Below are 14,294 nucleotides of genomic sequence, written 5' to 3' on the forward strand. Positions count from 1 at the left end.
AGTGCCTCTGTCTAGCATTTTTGCTTTTCCGGCGACTTTCCTATATCGGGATTTGCTGTTGGATGAAAAATTCGCCTACTGACGCAAAGGGGTACCGTGACGTTCTACAGAATAAAGATCATTGGTGGTTGCGGTTGGCATCCGCAAGAAAGTGGATAATATGATCCATGTGGCTGGTGTTGGAGGGTATCTCCCCCCCCTTCCAGCTAGTTAAGGAATATTGGAGTATTGCTGATATATTGTAGCTGCTCTTTGGAAACGCCAGTTGGTAAGTCACTTTTTACTCTACTCTACTCTACTCTACTCTACTCTACTCTACTCTACTCTACTCTACTCTACTCTACTCTACTCTACTCTACTCTACTCCACTCCACTCCACTCCACTCCACTCCACTCCACTCCACTCCACTCCACTCCACTCTACTCCAATTTTCTTTAATCCCCTATCAGTTTGCAAAAACAAGGCATTTTCACGATCAGTTCCTGGATGAGCCATACCAAAAGTAAGAATTACTGTACGAGGTATTATACCTATTATAGAATTCAAAATCATTCTCAATTTGTGTATAGTCTTATGTATGCAATTTGTATCAGTCTTAGGGAGCCAAAATTGGGTTACCCTTGTGGTTGAACATAATTTGACTTCTTGACTTTGGGATTTAGATCATCATGGCAACAGCATTCAACACTGATGGAGCTGAGGTGATTCAGCGGACATTGAATTCTACAGAAGTGGGTAGTCGTCCCCCAGTTTTGGGGATAGAGGAATTTTATGAACTGGAGAAAGCAGCTGCTTTTGTATCCGACAATGGCTTCACCAAGGTGAGCTTATTTTGTGACCTGACATAAAGATGGCTAGTTCTCCTCTGGAATTGGGTGTATTCTGTTGCACCTTACAAGAAAGACAATACAATTATAATACAGTACTGATAGAAATTGATGGGAGAGTAAATAGATGCATGTTTATTTTGTTTGACCTATTATAGTAGAAATATTTTGAGTAAATTTGGTATCTTGCCATAGATTGCTCTTCAGTTTCCTGATAAACTTTTGCCAGATTCAGCAGATGTTGCTGCAAGGATGGAAAAAGCAACTGGTGCCAAGATATATGTCCTGGGAGACACATCATATGGCAGGTAAGGTCATAGGAAGATCCACCTATTTTAAAGACAGCATGATTATATGCGCTTAATTTTGACTAGACCTTAGTGAACAATGGAAATTAAAATTAAGTACAGATGGGGCAAGTTTGCATTGACATTTTTATTCCTTCCAAAGCAGTGGACTTTTACAATGAAAGGAGGTCAGGACTCTGACCATCAACCAGTAGGCTCCTATGGGAAAAGCAGCTGAGCTTGTAATGTTGGAAAGTGCTTCATTCTATGCCTTCCTGTTCTAGTCACATGATCTAGATTGCAACATGTATATCTGTTCTGCCTTCTAGGTATATAGATGTATACAAAAACAGAGATATGCATGACAGGGTGTAGAGTAGAAACATACACATACACACTTCTTACATAGAGGATGTAAAGAAGTCTCCTAGAATATTGTATCTGGTTCTTGACGCTTATTTTAGGTAGAATATCAACATACTGGTCCATAGCCAGAAAAGAGCTATGAAGATGGTGAGAAAGTTGGAAGGAAACATTTCAGATGAAAGTTTGGAGGTGTCAGGTATGCTTACCATGGAGAGGATAATATTTCAGGGATATGTACTGGTATCTGAAGGGCTACCACAAGACAAGACAGAAAGTTTTAGAGTTGGACCAGACAAGACTAAGTTTGACGTGCTTAAACTACAAGATTTAGATTGAACATCAGGAATAAATCCTATTGTACAATAGTGGAACTGGTGGCTTTAGAAGTGACAGATTCTCCTCTGAGATATTTAAACAGAGACTAAATGACCATCTGTCTCTTATACTGAAGTAATGGATCCTGTATTGGGCAGGGCAGATACTACTGAGCCCTTTAAGATATCTGCCAAGCCTGGCCAAAGGGGAAAATCTCTTTGCTAAAATTGGGAAAACTGTAGCCCTGAACCTATAATTTAGGCTAAATATAAATCTCAGAAATCTGAAGTACTATGATGATGGATGGATGGGTGATTTTGTTGTTAAGCAATATTAGGAAATTATAAGTTTCTCAATTACATTTCCTAGAAATGGAGTGAAAGGTTTTATGGGGTTACAAATCCCAGTATTTTATTATTGATCATGCTTCCAGGGTTGATTCTAGTTGGAGTCTAGTATCTGGGAGGCCACTTTCAGTACAAAGAAAGTAATTTTCTGTATGCTGGGACTGGCTGTTGTTTAATAAAATGTGTCCTCGATTTCTATAGCTAATCCTGTTGTGTTTCTTTAGCTGTTGTGTAGATGAAGTGGCAGCAGAGCATGTCAGTGCAGAGGCTATAGTGCACTATGGCCCTGCCTGCTTGAGTCCTTGCCGCAAATTGCCAGTATTACACATATTTGGCCAGGAACAGCTAGATGCGATGCGATGTGTGGAAGTCTTCCAGGAGTTGTACCCTGACCATCAAACCTATGTGGTTGTACTGAGTGAATCTGCATATTTTCATGCCATTGGTAAGTCTAGGAAGATGGTTGTGTGGATACAAATACACTGCAGAGGTCTGTTGGAGGAGGGGGAACATAGGTAGAAAAGAGATATTTTGGGCCAGGATGGGAAGTTCCCATAGAAATAGCATATTCATTTCTAATCTTAAAATCTGCCATTCTGCCAATCTTGAGTTTGTGTCTCCTATGTGTTTCTTACAGCTAAGCTACTAGAATTGACTATTCAGTCTAAGCCATGCAACATGCATTACTGTTATTGCTGTTCAAAGTTTTGCTATTTGAATCAAGCCAAGGACAAAATGAGGAAGACTTGAAGATTCCTGCCAAGAATTTTTACTAATTTCTGAAGAGATCAATATGAAAAAAAATCAAATAATTTAAAATGAAATAGTACAATGTGGGATCCAGTGTTAGTTAGTTTAAAGAACATCTTTGATCATATTTGCCCCATAACTCTCATTAATCTTGATGTATCTCAGTCAACCCAGCTTTTACCTTTGCTTGCAGTCTCTAGTGTGATTTAAGGATTTTTCTCTCTGGTTATAGGAGGATGGCTAGATATTGGGAACACTGCATATATGTTAAGTTGAATTGTATTTGCTCAAATATTACTTTTTCTCTGTACCTCCTCTCTTAGATGACCTGGCCTCTAAGCTGCAACCGATTTATCCCAATGTGGTTTTTGCTCAGTTGGATAGCAAAAAAAATCTTGATTCAAGCCAGCCGATTTCTGGAATGATCCAGCAGTTTGGACGGCGTTTTGTAATAGACGAACATCATGGTCTTGAAAACTACAGTATGTTCTACATAGGTTCTGAAGGAGCAGAACTTACAAACTTCATGCTGAGTTGGAACCAGTGTCCCTTTAGTTCTTTTGATCCTAGGACAGGGCAAGGCCGATGCGAAACCCTGGATGTGAACCGGGCTCTGCGGCGACGCCTTTATCTAGTGGAACGGACACGAGATGCTCAAGTCGTGGGTATTGTGGTGGGTACTCTTGGAGTAGAAGATTACTTGTCTGTTCTGGAGCATCTTCGCCAAATCATTCACCGTGCTGGAAAACGTGCCTACACGCTGGCTGTGGGTAAACCTAATCCTGCAAAACTGGCGAACTTTCCAGAGGTGGATATCTTTGTTTTGGTAGCTTGCCCACAGAATTCCTTGCTTAACTCCACTGATTTCTATCGACCCCTGATCACGCCCTACGAGCTGGAAATAGCATGCAATCCAGCACGGACTTGGACAGGCCGCTATGTTACCGATTTTCGCCACCTTCTACCAGGTAACACCAGGTGCCCCGATTCAGACAATGAGCCTGGATAACAGTTATTGCTTATGTTCATTTTCAAGAGACCTTTGATTCCCTTAGTTTCTGACTGGTGAAAAAGTTTCTTAGTTGTATACTTTTAAGCTTTCCTCTGGAAGCACATGGGTGCTTTATTATAAATACAGGGAACTTTTGATGGTTTGGGGCCTAAAGCTTTGAGGAGAGATTGTAATACCACAAATCATGATGTTACAAAGTTAATAGAGTTGCCATCTGTTCCAAGTTGAATGTTGGTGTGTGGGTGTGGGCGTCATAGGGAAATAGGTAGGGCGGTGTTTTTTGGACAGCATTAATCGTATTTTAGAAATTACTCTATGTATTTTCATCCTCAAAATCACTAGAAGCCATGGTGCTGTTTTGGGAGGGTAACTATGGTTAGTCATGAGCTTCTATTGCCATAAAAAGGAGGTTAGGAATCCTATGCAGACCTTGGAACCAAGAGTATTCATGGTTCCTTTTAAGATATAGACATTTTCATGGTAAGGAAGTTCAAAGGTCTGATCTTTAGAGAATTCCATCAAGATTTTTTGGTCCTGTTCTGCTCTTGGTCAGCTACAGCCAGAGTAACCCACAAATTCTTTATTGCCATTTGTATCCCCAAACTCAAGACTCTAATCAGGGTCTGCATGCTTGATTCAGGCTTTGAATATATAATAGAGTATCATTTTGTAAGTAATGAAACTTAGTTACTACTCTACTTGTTTTCTGTTATCTCCAGGAGCTTGCGACCATGTCGTTTTCCCAGAAAAGACCAACATTGAACCTAGCATTTCACTGATCACTGGACAGCTGCGCTCAATTGATCCCTCCCTGATAGATGCAGAGCCAAATTCTGACACAACTGTGATGTGCCGCAACCATGTACAGACTGTGTCTCAAATTAGCCCAGCAGGTATGTGGCTTGGAGTAATGCTCTTTCAGTTGCAAAGAACCTCCCTGCTTAGTACTTTTCTTTTGATTAATCAATTATTTAAGATATAGTTGTTGTGGAATCTCAAAAATTGAGGCTGATAAAATAACTACTATTTGCATTGCTACTACATGAATCCATTCATAGTTGCTAATAGACAATTAATGGAGGTAGAGTTAGCATTAATAGCCTAATGTCCTCCCACACAATATTTGATTCATAAAGTAAATAAGGTATTGCCCTATCAATATAATCAGTTTTCGAAGATAATGCTCTACCAATATACTTGTTTTTTTTTAAAAATGATTTCTAGTTTTTTGTGGGCATTGGAATAAAGTTGGGAAAATATTTTTGTATCTTAGCCTCATTCTTGGAGTCCCGCAGCTGGCGGGGACTGGAACAACAGCTGGGCCAAACAGAAGTAAAAAAAGCTATTGTGGGACGACGGGGAATTGCCATTGCCTATGAAGATGAGCCTTGTGGATGACCAACCCTGAAGATAAAAGACATTGGCCAGATAACAAATTGCATTCTTTGCTGGATTTGGATGGGTTAATGGAACATGAGTCTTTTTGAACTGGTTGACAATCTTATTTGTACAGGGCATAAGTGGGCGGAGTTAGTATTTTTTGCAGTATGTTGATGGACAGCTCAACAGATTAAGTAGAGTGCTATATTATTTTATCAGAAGAATAATTTTTTTTAAAGTGTTGATTTCTGCTGAAAAAATTGTTTATTCTATGAGAAGATAAATGTTAATCCACACTAGTATATAGTCAATTTATAAATATCCATGTTGTTTAAACTAGTCCTCCGTTGTCATTTCTGTTGACAAGTGAGTTAGACTATGCTGAACAGTAGGGTGAGCATTATTTATCGCAAGCTGAAGTCAGCAGTGATGAAATTGCTAAAAAAGAAAATGAAACAAAAACACCTAATGTAATTCTCAGACTGAATTAATAGAAGCATAGTCTCCAAGTAACAAGTAGCCATAGTTCCATTTTATTCCAAAGCACTGTGTCCTTTTCTGGAGATCACACTTAAATATGCTGACAAAGAGATATTAGCTAAAAGGGTCACAAGAATGAATATACCGTATAAAAAATATTCTATAAAGAAAGGTTGAAGGAACTACATTCCATGGGCCTCTTTAATGGTAACAGAGATGCTATGCTTATGTAAAGTTTTAAGTATTTCTTCCAAATCATCTTTGAAGCATGCATAACCCTAATCTTGATCTTCCTAACCCCCAGGGGACCAAATTAAAGTTCTTTACAGAAGAATAAATGTTGGGCAAATATTAAAGTTAATTGATCATTGAGTCTAGAAGAGCAGATTAACTATAGAATTATCTAGATGGATGGTGCACTACTCGTTATTTGAAAGCTCAAATTTAAATCTTACAGACTTTAATTGGTCTGTATGCAACAAAACTGTTGCCAGGCCCCAGCTATACTTTCTTCACCCAACTGAAATGCTTCTGTTCAGGCATCTAGGTAGCCACTTCTTCCTCTAGGATGTTCACCTGCTTCCATTTTCTTTTTCAACTAATGTTCAGATTAATGATGCTCAATCTTCATTGGATATTGAAATTGTTGCGTGTAGGAAACTTTTACAAAGGGATTTGAAAATTATAAGCATGCCAAACACCCTCTTATTTTTAATAGCCCTGTTTTGGCCATAATTGTACTGGCACACAAAAGTTTTCTATTAAAAGGAGTAATTATGTTTATGCATAAATGTTCCTTCACAGGGAAACATGAAATTACACAAGCACCTAGTATGCACTTTTGTCATCCAGTACATGGATTTTTCTACTTCGTTTGACAAATATTGTTTCTCTATTACATCCTTAATGTGAAGTCCAACCAATTAGCTTCCACAAGATGGCATGAAGTCAATTCGTGCTACATTGATGCACTCCCATTATGCAAGGTATCTCAAAACTTTTGAGGTCAGTAGGCATATTTGAAATTTACAGTCTAGACACTCTAAAAATGCCCACTGTGGTAAATCTGGAAAGTCACAAAATACCCACTTTCTAGGGAGCCAAACTGAAGTTCCTCCAACACCACTACTTCAGCTTATTTTTCTCCTTTGGTTTTGATCAGGAAGGCATTCTTCCAAACAAAGTGCAGGCAGATAATTCAGAATGCCTCTCAGAGTGGTGTTGCTTGATGGAAATATGTCCCTTTACGTCAAGTTGGTGAAGCATCTCATGGAGTTTTGTTGTTCTGACTTGATGACTCCAGATACAGTCTCAACTGGCTTTACAAAGGTTGTTACTGTATTTGTGCTGTGCACTGTGCCTCTTATTACTGAATGAAGCTTAAAGACTGTTCCATTAAAATCTTGAGAAAGCAAAACACTTTCTAAGTATTGTATAACTTTATAGCCACTGTGGATTCTAAAGTCTACATGAGGCCAAGAGGCACTATTGGAAATCTAGATTGTACTTGAGACTGATGTTTTGTTTAACGGCATATTAGGAATTCATTTTTAAAATTGGGAGAAAAAAAACAGGCAGAGAAGGAAGTTTGGCAAGCACCAAGAGAGGTGTACACCAGCCCATTAGCACTAAAGAGGAGGCATCCTGAGCAGAAGCATTACTTTGCCATCAGTGTTTCATAGGATCCTGTGTCTACTATGCCACTTTCTGTATATGAACACGGGACTGTCATTGAAGTAGGGAGGCAATAGTAGTTTTGCTAATGCAAAATACACTTATTTGGTGTAAGGGACTCTTAGAGAAGTAATATAGCAGAGTTTTTCAGCAGAAAAAACAGTGTAAGTTGTGGAATTACAAACTGATATAAAATATTCCAAGAAAATAAATTCCAGGGAAACAAGATAGAAATACTTTTGGTACGTGGCAAAGAAATACAAGAAATTTGCCTACTTTTGCTGGAAGTGATTCACTGTTACTAAACTTTAGCCACATGGATCTGTTCTCTTAACAGAGTTTTGCCAATTTCTTACAGTCGGGAGGACGGACCATTTCTAGTGTACAGATCAATTGCCTTCAGAAGAATCCTAACATACTTGTACCTTGTATCATTTCATGATAACTTACCTAGTACCCAACCGTGGCTATTTCTCCTAGACTGTTTTGTTGGAGTGATTGGAGATACTCTTATGTAGACAGACCTTGGAAACAACCATATAAGCTATTTTTTTTCATGATTACTCATTGTGAAAATGGGAGATACAAAATGGTGACACCACCACCTCAAAACCTCTCACATGGTCTAGAAAGTAAGGCAAAATACTAATCAAATAGAATAGCTTAAGGCTGGTTCTGTTCAAGGTAGATTTCAATGTGTGTTCTGTGCTTCTCAATTTTTCAGGCATCTGTTCAATGTCTCATGTTCATCTAGGATCATAAAATTGCTTTAAGTAGACTGAAAGGCTGAAATAGATAAGAAAGCAACAATGCTGAACAACCAGGTAGGCTATAGGCTATAAACCCCACCACAAGGCACACAGTATAGCTGTTGTGAAGCTAAGTTTGGATAGGGAAATGGAATTCATCATTTGTTCACTTCCTCCTCAAAAATCTTTTTTTCTCTCGATGTTTAGAAATGAATCATTCTTTGTAGTATATTACTTATCGATAGTCATGCCATGCCAGAGGGGGGAAAAGACCACAAGGATTCATTCTTCCTCCTCTTGAAAGCAGAAATTACTTACTTACTTAATTAAATTAATTAAAGTACAGAGTTTGTACTTTGCATTCAAGACTGAGTAAAAACATCTGATTACATTAGAACAATTCTTTCCCTAAATAACTGTAATAGAAGTTAGAATGTCCTGTTTTCAAGATTTGATGTAAAAGAATGTATTAAAGAACAATCCTTTTTTAAAGAAGTGGGGAGGGAATTAAATAGTATGATTCCTCACTTCCAAAGCCCTGTTACCTCAAATGCAACCAAGAGAGGAAGTGGTTTCCTTACTGCAGACATTTTTGCTCTAATGAACCATTTTAAAGATGAATAGTTCCAATAGGCAGAAAAATACTTCCATTGGTTAGAGGAAGAGCTTTGGGTTAGATGAGTCCAAGATTATTCAGATACCACCAAAACACTGTAATTTAGCTCCTATCAGTAATAAAAAGATTCTCCTCAAAATTATGGTCTTTCCACAAGCATGATTTCTGTTTCAGAACGAGTTCTTCAATCTCTCCCCATTTCATGACATAGTTGGTATATCATGGTGTGCAGCATTTCTGCTACCATGCTTCTTTTATATAAGAACTTAGATATTCAATTAATTTCCTTTTACATTATCCCAAAAGAGTTTTTCTTTCCCAAAACATGTGCTTTTTGTGCTTTTATGCAGAAACGTCTGCCAAGTCTACATAAATTCCTTGTACTTATCACACTGATATTTAGATATTGTTCTTTAGCTAATAGGTGATAAATGTTTTTAAGTTTCATTAATGGAGCAAAGATATTTTTGTGTGAATTAACTTCAATCTACCCAGTCCTGGCCAAAGGAAAAGGATCAGCAGCAAACCTGAGTTAGGAGTCTGTAGGAAATCTGGTTAAACTACTCCTATAGAAGAGAAGTTGCATTAATATATTGCCACTGAAATGGATCTAGGTTGTAAAGAGGCTTATTAATGAATTAATGAATCCCCAATCTTTATGACTTCTGTCTTCATTCCAGCTTTACCAACTCTTTGTCACAACCCAGATCCATTGTCAGCAGCAGAGATGACGCAAAGGGCTTTCAAACCATTCATGAAGGCAGCTGCAACTCTTTCTTTGCAGCAAACCTAGACACTCACATTCACATATTCATCTCTTTGAAGAGGCTAATGTAATAGAAGAAAATGCTCTGCAGAATGTGCAGAGGCAGCAGCAGTAGGAACTTTTCAAGAGGTAATGTAGCATTCGTGCCAGCATTCCGAGGAATGTCACAGCCCCCAAAAAGATGGTGTTGCCTCTTTCTGATACCTTGTTGAACTCTTAGTATTATTTATTGCACCAATCAGGCTAGGGCAGATCATATTCTTGTAATTGCCTCTGCTACAGCTGTACTCTGTCCCTGCCCGTATTGCCCCTAAAGTATGCCGCTTCCCCAGTAGGCCAACCACAGGAGCTTAGAAGTAGCCTTAATGTAATTCAAGGCAGGAGGACCTTCACTTCAATCAGACACAAGCTTCCTCATGCAAGTAAAAGGTAGACTCTTTAGAAATAGACAATATCACAGACACTTCTACAGGAGCGTGCCAAGGGGGAAAGTGGCAATTGGTACACTAGTCCTGTGGTTGGCAGGGGACTGTCCAGCTGTGCTCCAATCTCTGCTCGAAGTCCTTGAGCCTGTGAGCTCTGAATATGCAGAAGGGATTTGGAAACAGCTTGTTCTTGAGAGGAGCAACCAGGGTAGGTTAATTGTAAAGTTATTCTATCAGCTGATTTGGTAGCAGCTTCAGGCGATGGCATAAAACCAGATCTGTTCATGCTGCAGTCTTTTGCCACACAGATCTCCTCAGTAGTCTGCTGTGTATTCAGTACCATGCAGTCCTCGACAAAGTAATGTGAACTCCTTTACCATCTCCTTCACACGTCGTTTGTTCACACGTTCTCTGCTAAGACAAAGGAGGGATGATGGAAGATCAACATGTAATACTAAAGGGTGATAGATTGTAGAAGTTCAGGACTTGCCAATAAAGAATCAACACACGGAGCAGTCCATTTAGACATGCTCCAAACAGTTACTCTTGTTGTCCTATTCACTGGAACTCTATTTACAAATGTGGACTAAAAAGTGTTGAAAACAGAACTGTATGTGCTAGTCTATTCCACAGATTTGCCATGTGTGCTGGCTTCTATTCTTTCAATCCAGGACCCAAACAGACAGAGCAGGGAGATCTTGAAGTCAGTTCTATTTGAAACATCTGGGTCAGTTGCTGGGGCCAGAGATTTCATCTTCTGAGCTTTTGGACTCATGTTGGAGCTCATCCTCAGGGATGTATTTCCCCCGAAATGTGCACATTCCAGTAAAGAGAAGTTCCCTGCGGATGGGCTCCAGCACAAATCCAAAACTCAGAAGACTAAACCTTTGGTTCTGATGACCGAACTAGATTGGATTTTGCAACATTATCCTGGGACCTATATTTGCCTTCATTCACAGGTTTTATGTGCATTCATATAAGTGCAAATAATATTTGAGCCACAGATTCTGATAAAGCAGAATCTATAATGTCTGAAGGATATTCATATTCAAGCACAGGTATACATAATGTATTTCAGAGTTCTCTTCTTAAGTGGGTAAAATCAAGGGGACAGTAAGAAAAGCCATCGTATGGAACCCCAATCTCCTGTAGCCTTTCAGCAAATACTTGAGGGGGGAACATTACATCCCCTTCTACCAAGCAGCAATGAAAATTAGACTGAAGAATTGAAGCCTTCTGCTCTTGGACACAAAATATTATCAGCAAGCTCTGTTACAATGCAAACCACCATTTTAGTAATGTCATGTGGCTCCAGAGCAGTCACATTTGCAGGCATACAGTATTGTGTAAAGCATAAACAGGAACACTTAAGCTGGATCACTTTGTCTGATCTTAGCTAACCAGTAGCTTTTCACTTTGGAAACTTGGTTGGACACCCCAAAGCAAAAAAAATAATAATAATGGGCACTCCAGCTGGTTTGCCTACAAATTCAGCACCATGTTATAGAAGACAGAAAAAGGAGAAAATATATTTTCTGTGTACCATTTTTCTATTGAACTCTATACAAATTACTTGTACATATTTACTATATTTAATTAATATACTATGTGCTGTTTCTTTTATAAAATATTAATTAAATTAATTATTCTTCAGAGGTTCAGCTGTATAGGGCTAATTAAGACTTTTACCATCTGGACTTCAATTGAACAATTAACTAAAATATAAATTAGGAATTTAGAACTAAGCACTAGATAGAATGCATGGAATAATATCTATAGAGCTTATTCAGTTTAATTAGTTCATAATTCTGAAAATATGCCAAGAAGAAATTCACCTGAGGATTTGTTGGCTGAAAATGTCCTTTTGCTCAGGGCTGACACGGGTTGATGGAAAGCCATCCTGCTGCATGACTTCCTTGATCCACACACTCAGGTAACTGAAGCAATGCTTATTGAGAGCAAAAAGAATCTCAGCAAAGTGATCCATCAAATTTCGTGAAGCTTGGCCACCTATACCCTGCAAGGATGGAGCACATCCAGTCAAATCTTGCAAAAAACTATACTGCATGGTGAACTTTATATTATGTCATATGAAGATGCCAGTAGATTATACCAAGGGCCAGGCTAAGTGCTTCAGAATATCTAAGGCCTCAGCCTTAAACAGATTCCATCCTATGCACACATACTTGGAAAATAAGCACCACTTACTTTAGTGGAATTTATGTGAATGTAAACATGGACAGAAACATGCTGCATATAACCCAGTAAATATTCTGATAACAAGGAAACTGAATTAATAAAACAAATTGGAGTAAATGCAGTCTATATGTGAGCAGTGTTTCAAAATTATCCTTTTTCACTGATCCCAGATTATAAAAGATACACTGCTTACCTCAATTACAGCTTGTAGTAGCATTTTGCCATTCTCATGTACCACTTGTCCCACAGGTGCAATCTCCCCACAGCGTGGCAGCAATTCAGTCTATAACAAGTGGGAGAAACTGTCTAAGTGGACAAAATATCAAGAACGTTTTATCAAAATATCAAGGACACAAATTTCAAACTGGAAATATCCTGCTCCTATAGACAGAATTTAAATAAATATAATGGGAAGATTGCCATTTTATTTCCAAGTCTTAATGTCTTACAAACATTAAGTACATAAAAAGAGATATCCTTAAGAAGTAATAATGAAAGTGAGCCCTTTCATTCAGTATGGGAAAGGATCTCACTTATCTGCTTGGGTGTTTTGTTACTCTGTCCCAGAATAAACTGCTTTTCATATTATGGTGCTATGATATGATATGGTGCCACTACAAAGGTGGGTTGCTGCCAGTTCAGCCCGGATCAGCCGAACCTGTAGTAGCGGTGGTGGGAGGCTCCGCCCACCCCTCCCCTGGACACTTATGAGCATGCGCAGAAGTGTTGCACGCACGCACACCCTGAACTGGTAGTAAAAAAATAAGCAACCCACCTCTGTACCACTAGCTAATGACAGATCTACTCTACCAAAGACAAATACTCACAAAAAAGCCACAGGAAGCTTTGACAGTTGGTGCTTCAGGAAACTTCAGAGAGATCACAGCTAGAAGGAAGGAATAATTCGGTATTCAGCATGTATAATTACAGGGTTTTTTTTGGCGATTCAAGAAAAAAGTAAGCTTTCCTTCCTAAAGTCTCTCTACAGTGAGTTTTGTTTAATTTTGCGGACATTTCCATATCAATAACCTTTCTCCATTCTTTACAATCGTCATGACTTGTAAGGGTTGTTAACCATTTGTCTAAGTCATTTCCCACAGTGATTTTAAAGCAATTCAGTCTATGGCACTTGCCTACTCACCACAATGGAATACTGCTTTGACATCCAGGCTGCTACACAGGAACAAATCAGGTTTCCGTTTGAGTGCCTGCAAGGTACACATATATACACAGACAATAAACACAGCTCTGGCAAGCCATGGACAAGCAATTGCCACACAGGAGCCCTTGGCAAAGGCTTGCACGTGCAACTTACCTGGCCATCAGCTATAAAACACAGTAAGCCAGGTATGGGAAAAAGGGAAATGATTATAAGATGAATGTGTCTTTATAATTCAAGAGCATAGGGGTCCAGGCAAGGAGGAGCCTCTGAAGAAACATGAAATTGAATTATTATCTGGAAAACAGCTTCCTAGTATTCCAACTTTGTTACAAATAATGCTATACCCCAGGTATTGGAATTACACTCTAGAGTATCAGAATAAGGATTAATCAGATACTTAGCATTTAGGTTTACTTTTTTATGTCTACATCTGCCTAGAAACATATTACAAGACCACAGAAAGTAGAAACAAGAACAATACATACTTAGTCTATCAGCAGTAAGGACTGCAACTCCCAGTTCCTGTACTTTTGTTCTGAAGTCTGAGTTATCATAACATTCCTAAGCACAAAGCTTTAGCCAAACAGCAAATTCCATATCATCTAGTCAAATTTTACACAACTGGTGAAATATGACTAAAATATTACAAATAGTAGGCCTCTTCTATGATGCAGAGAAACTGAGTTTTCAAGATACCTCTAACAGCAACAAATCTTTCAGCACCATGGACAACAGCTCCACCTCCTGTGCCTGAGTAACTAATGGCATGTCTATGTACTCTGTTCTATGTACAAATGGATCTCTGTTGTCTAACCACATTGCTAGACATGTTTTCTATCATAAAAATACTACAAATGCTGTTGCATAATGAGCAGCAATTGGATTTCTAAGATAATATTTTTAACTTCAATAACTCATTTCTATATCTTTGTATTCTG

At 38.6% G+C, this 14,294-nt stretch overlaps 2 protein-coding genes across 3 annotated transcripts in view; one reads left to right on the forward strand and one right to left on the reverse strand.

Annotated features, from left to right (window-relative positions):
• The first annotated feature begins 97 nt into the window (after positions 1-97).
• Positions 98-8,065, forward strand: DPH2 (diphthamide biosynthesis 2). Its single transcript, XM_032217235.1, has 7 exons — positions 98-268; positions 664-822; positions 1,024-1,136; positions 2,368-2,588; positions 3,217-3,861; positions 4,625-4,798; positions 5,179-8,065. Exons 2-7 carry the CDS (start codon positions 670-672, stop codon positions 5,301-5,303), a joined length of 1,431 nt encoding a protein of 476 aa, XP_032073126.1. The 5' UTR covers positions 98-268; positions 664-669; the 3' UTR covers positions 5,304-8,065.
• Positions 8,066-9,989: 1,924 nt separating this feature from the next.
• The window catches only part of IPO13 (importin 13), a 52,778-nt gene continuing 48,473 nt past the window's right edge, over positions 9,990-14,294 (reverse strand). Inside the window, exons 16-20 of one of the 2 annotated variants that reach the window (XM_032217233.1) lie at positions 13,336-13,402; positions 13,022-13,080; positions 12,388-12,477; positions 11,831-12,012; positions 9,990-10,409 (exon numbers count right to left, since the gene is read on the reverse strand). In XM_032217233.1, the coding sequence (XP_032073124.1) occupies positions 10,310-10,409; positions 11,831-12,012; positions 12,388-12,477; positions 13,022-13,080; positions 13,336-13,402 (498 nt within the window). In that variant the 3' untranslated portion in view covers positions 9,990-10,309. The remainder of the gene's footprint in view (positions 10,410-11,830; positions 12,013-12,387; positions 12,478-13,021; positions 13,081-13,335; positions 13,403-14,294) is intronic. The other variant, XM_032217234.1, reaches the window with a different exon arrangement.

Source organism: Thamnophis elegans, chromosome 5 (genome assembly GCF_009769535.1).
Source record: "Thamnophis elegans isolate rThaEle1 chromosome 5, rThaEle1.pri, whole genome shotgun sequence".
In the NCBI taxonomy this organism is placed as follows: domain Eukaryota; kingdom Metazoa; phylum Chordata; class Lepidosauria; order Squamata; family Colubridae; genus Thamnophis; species Thamnophis elegans.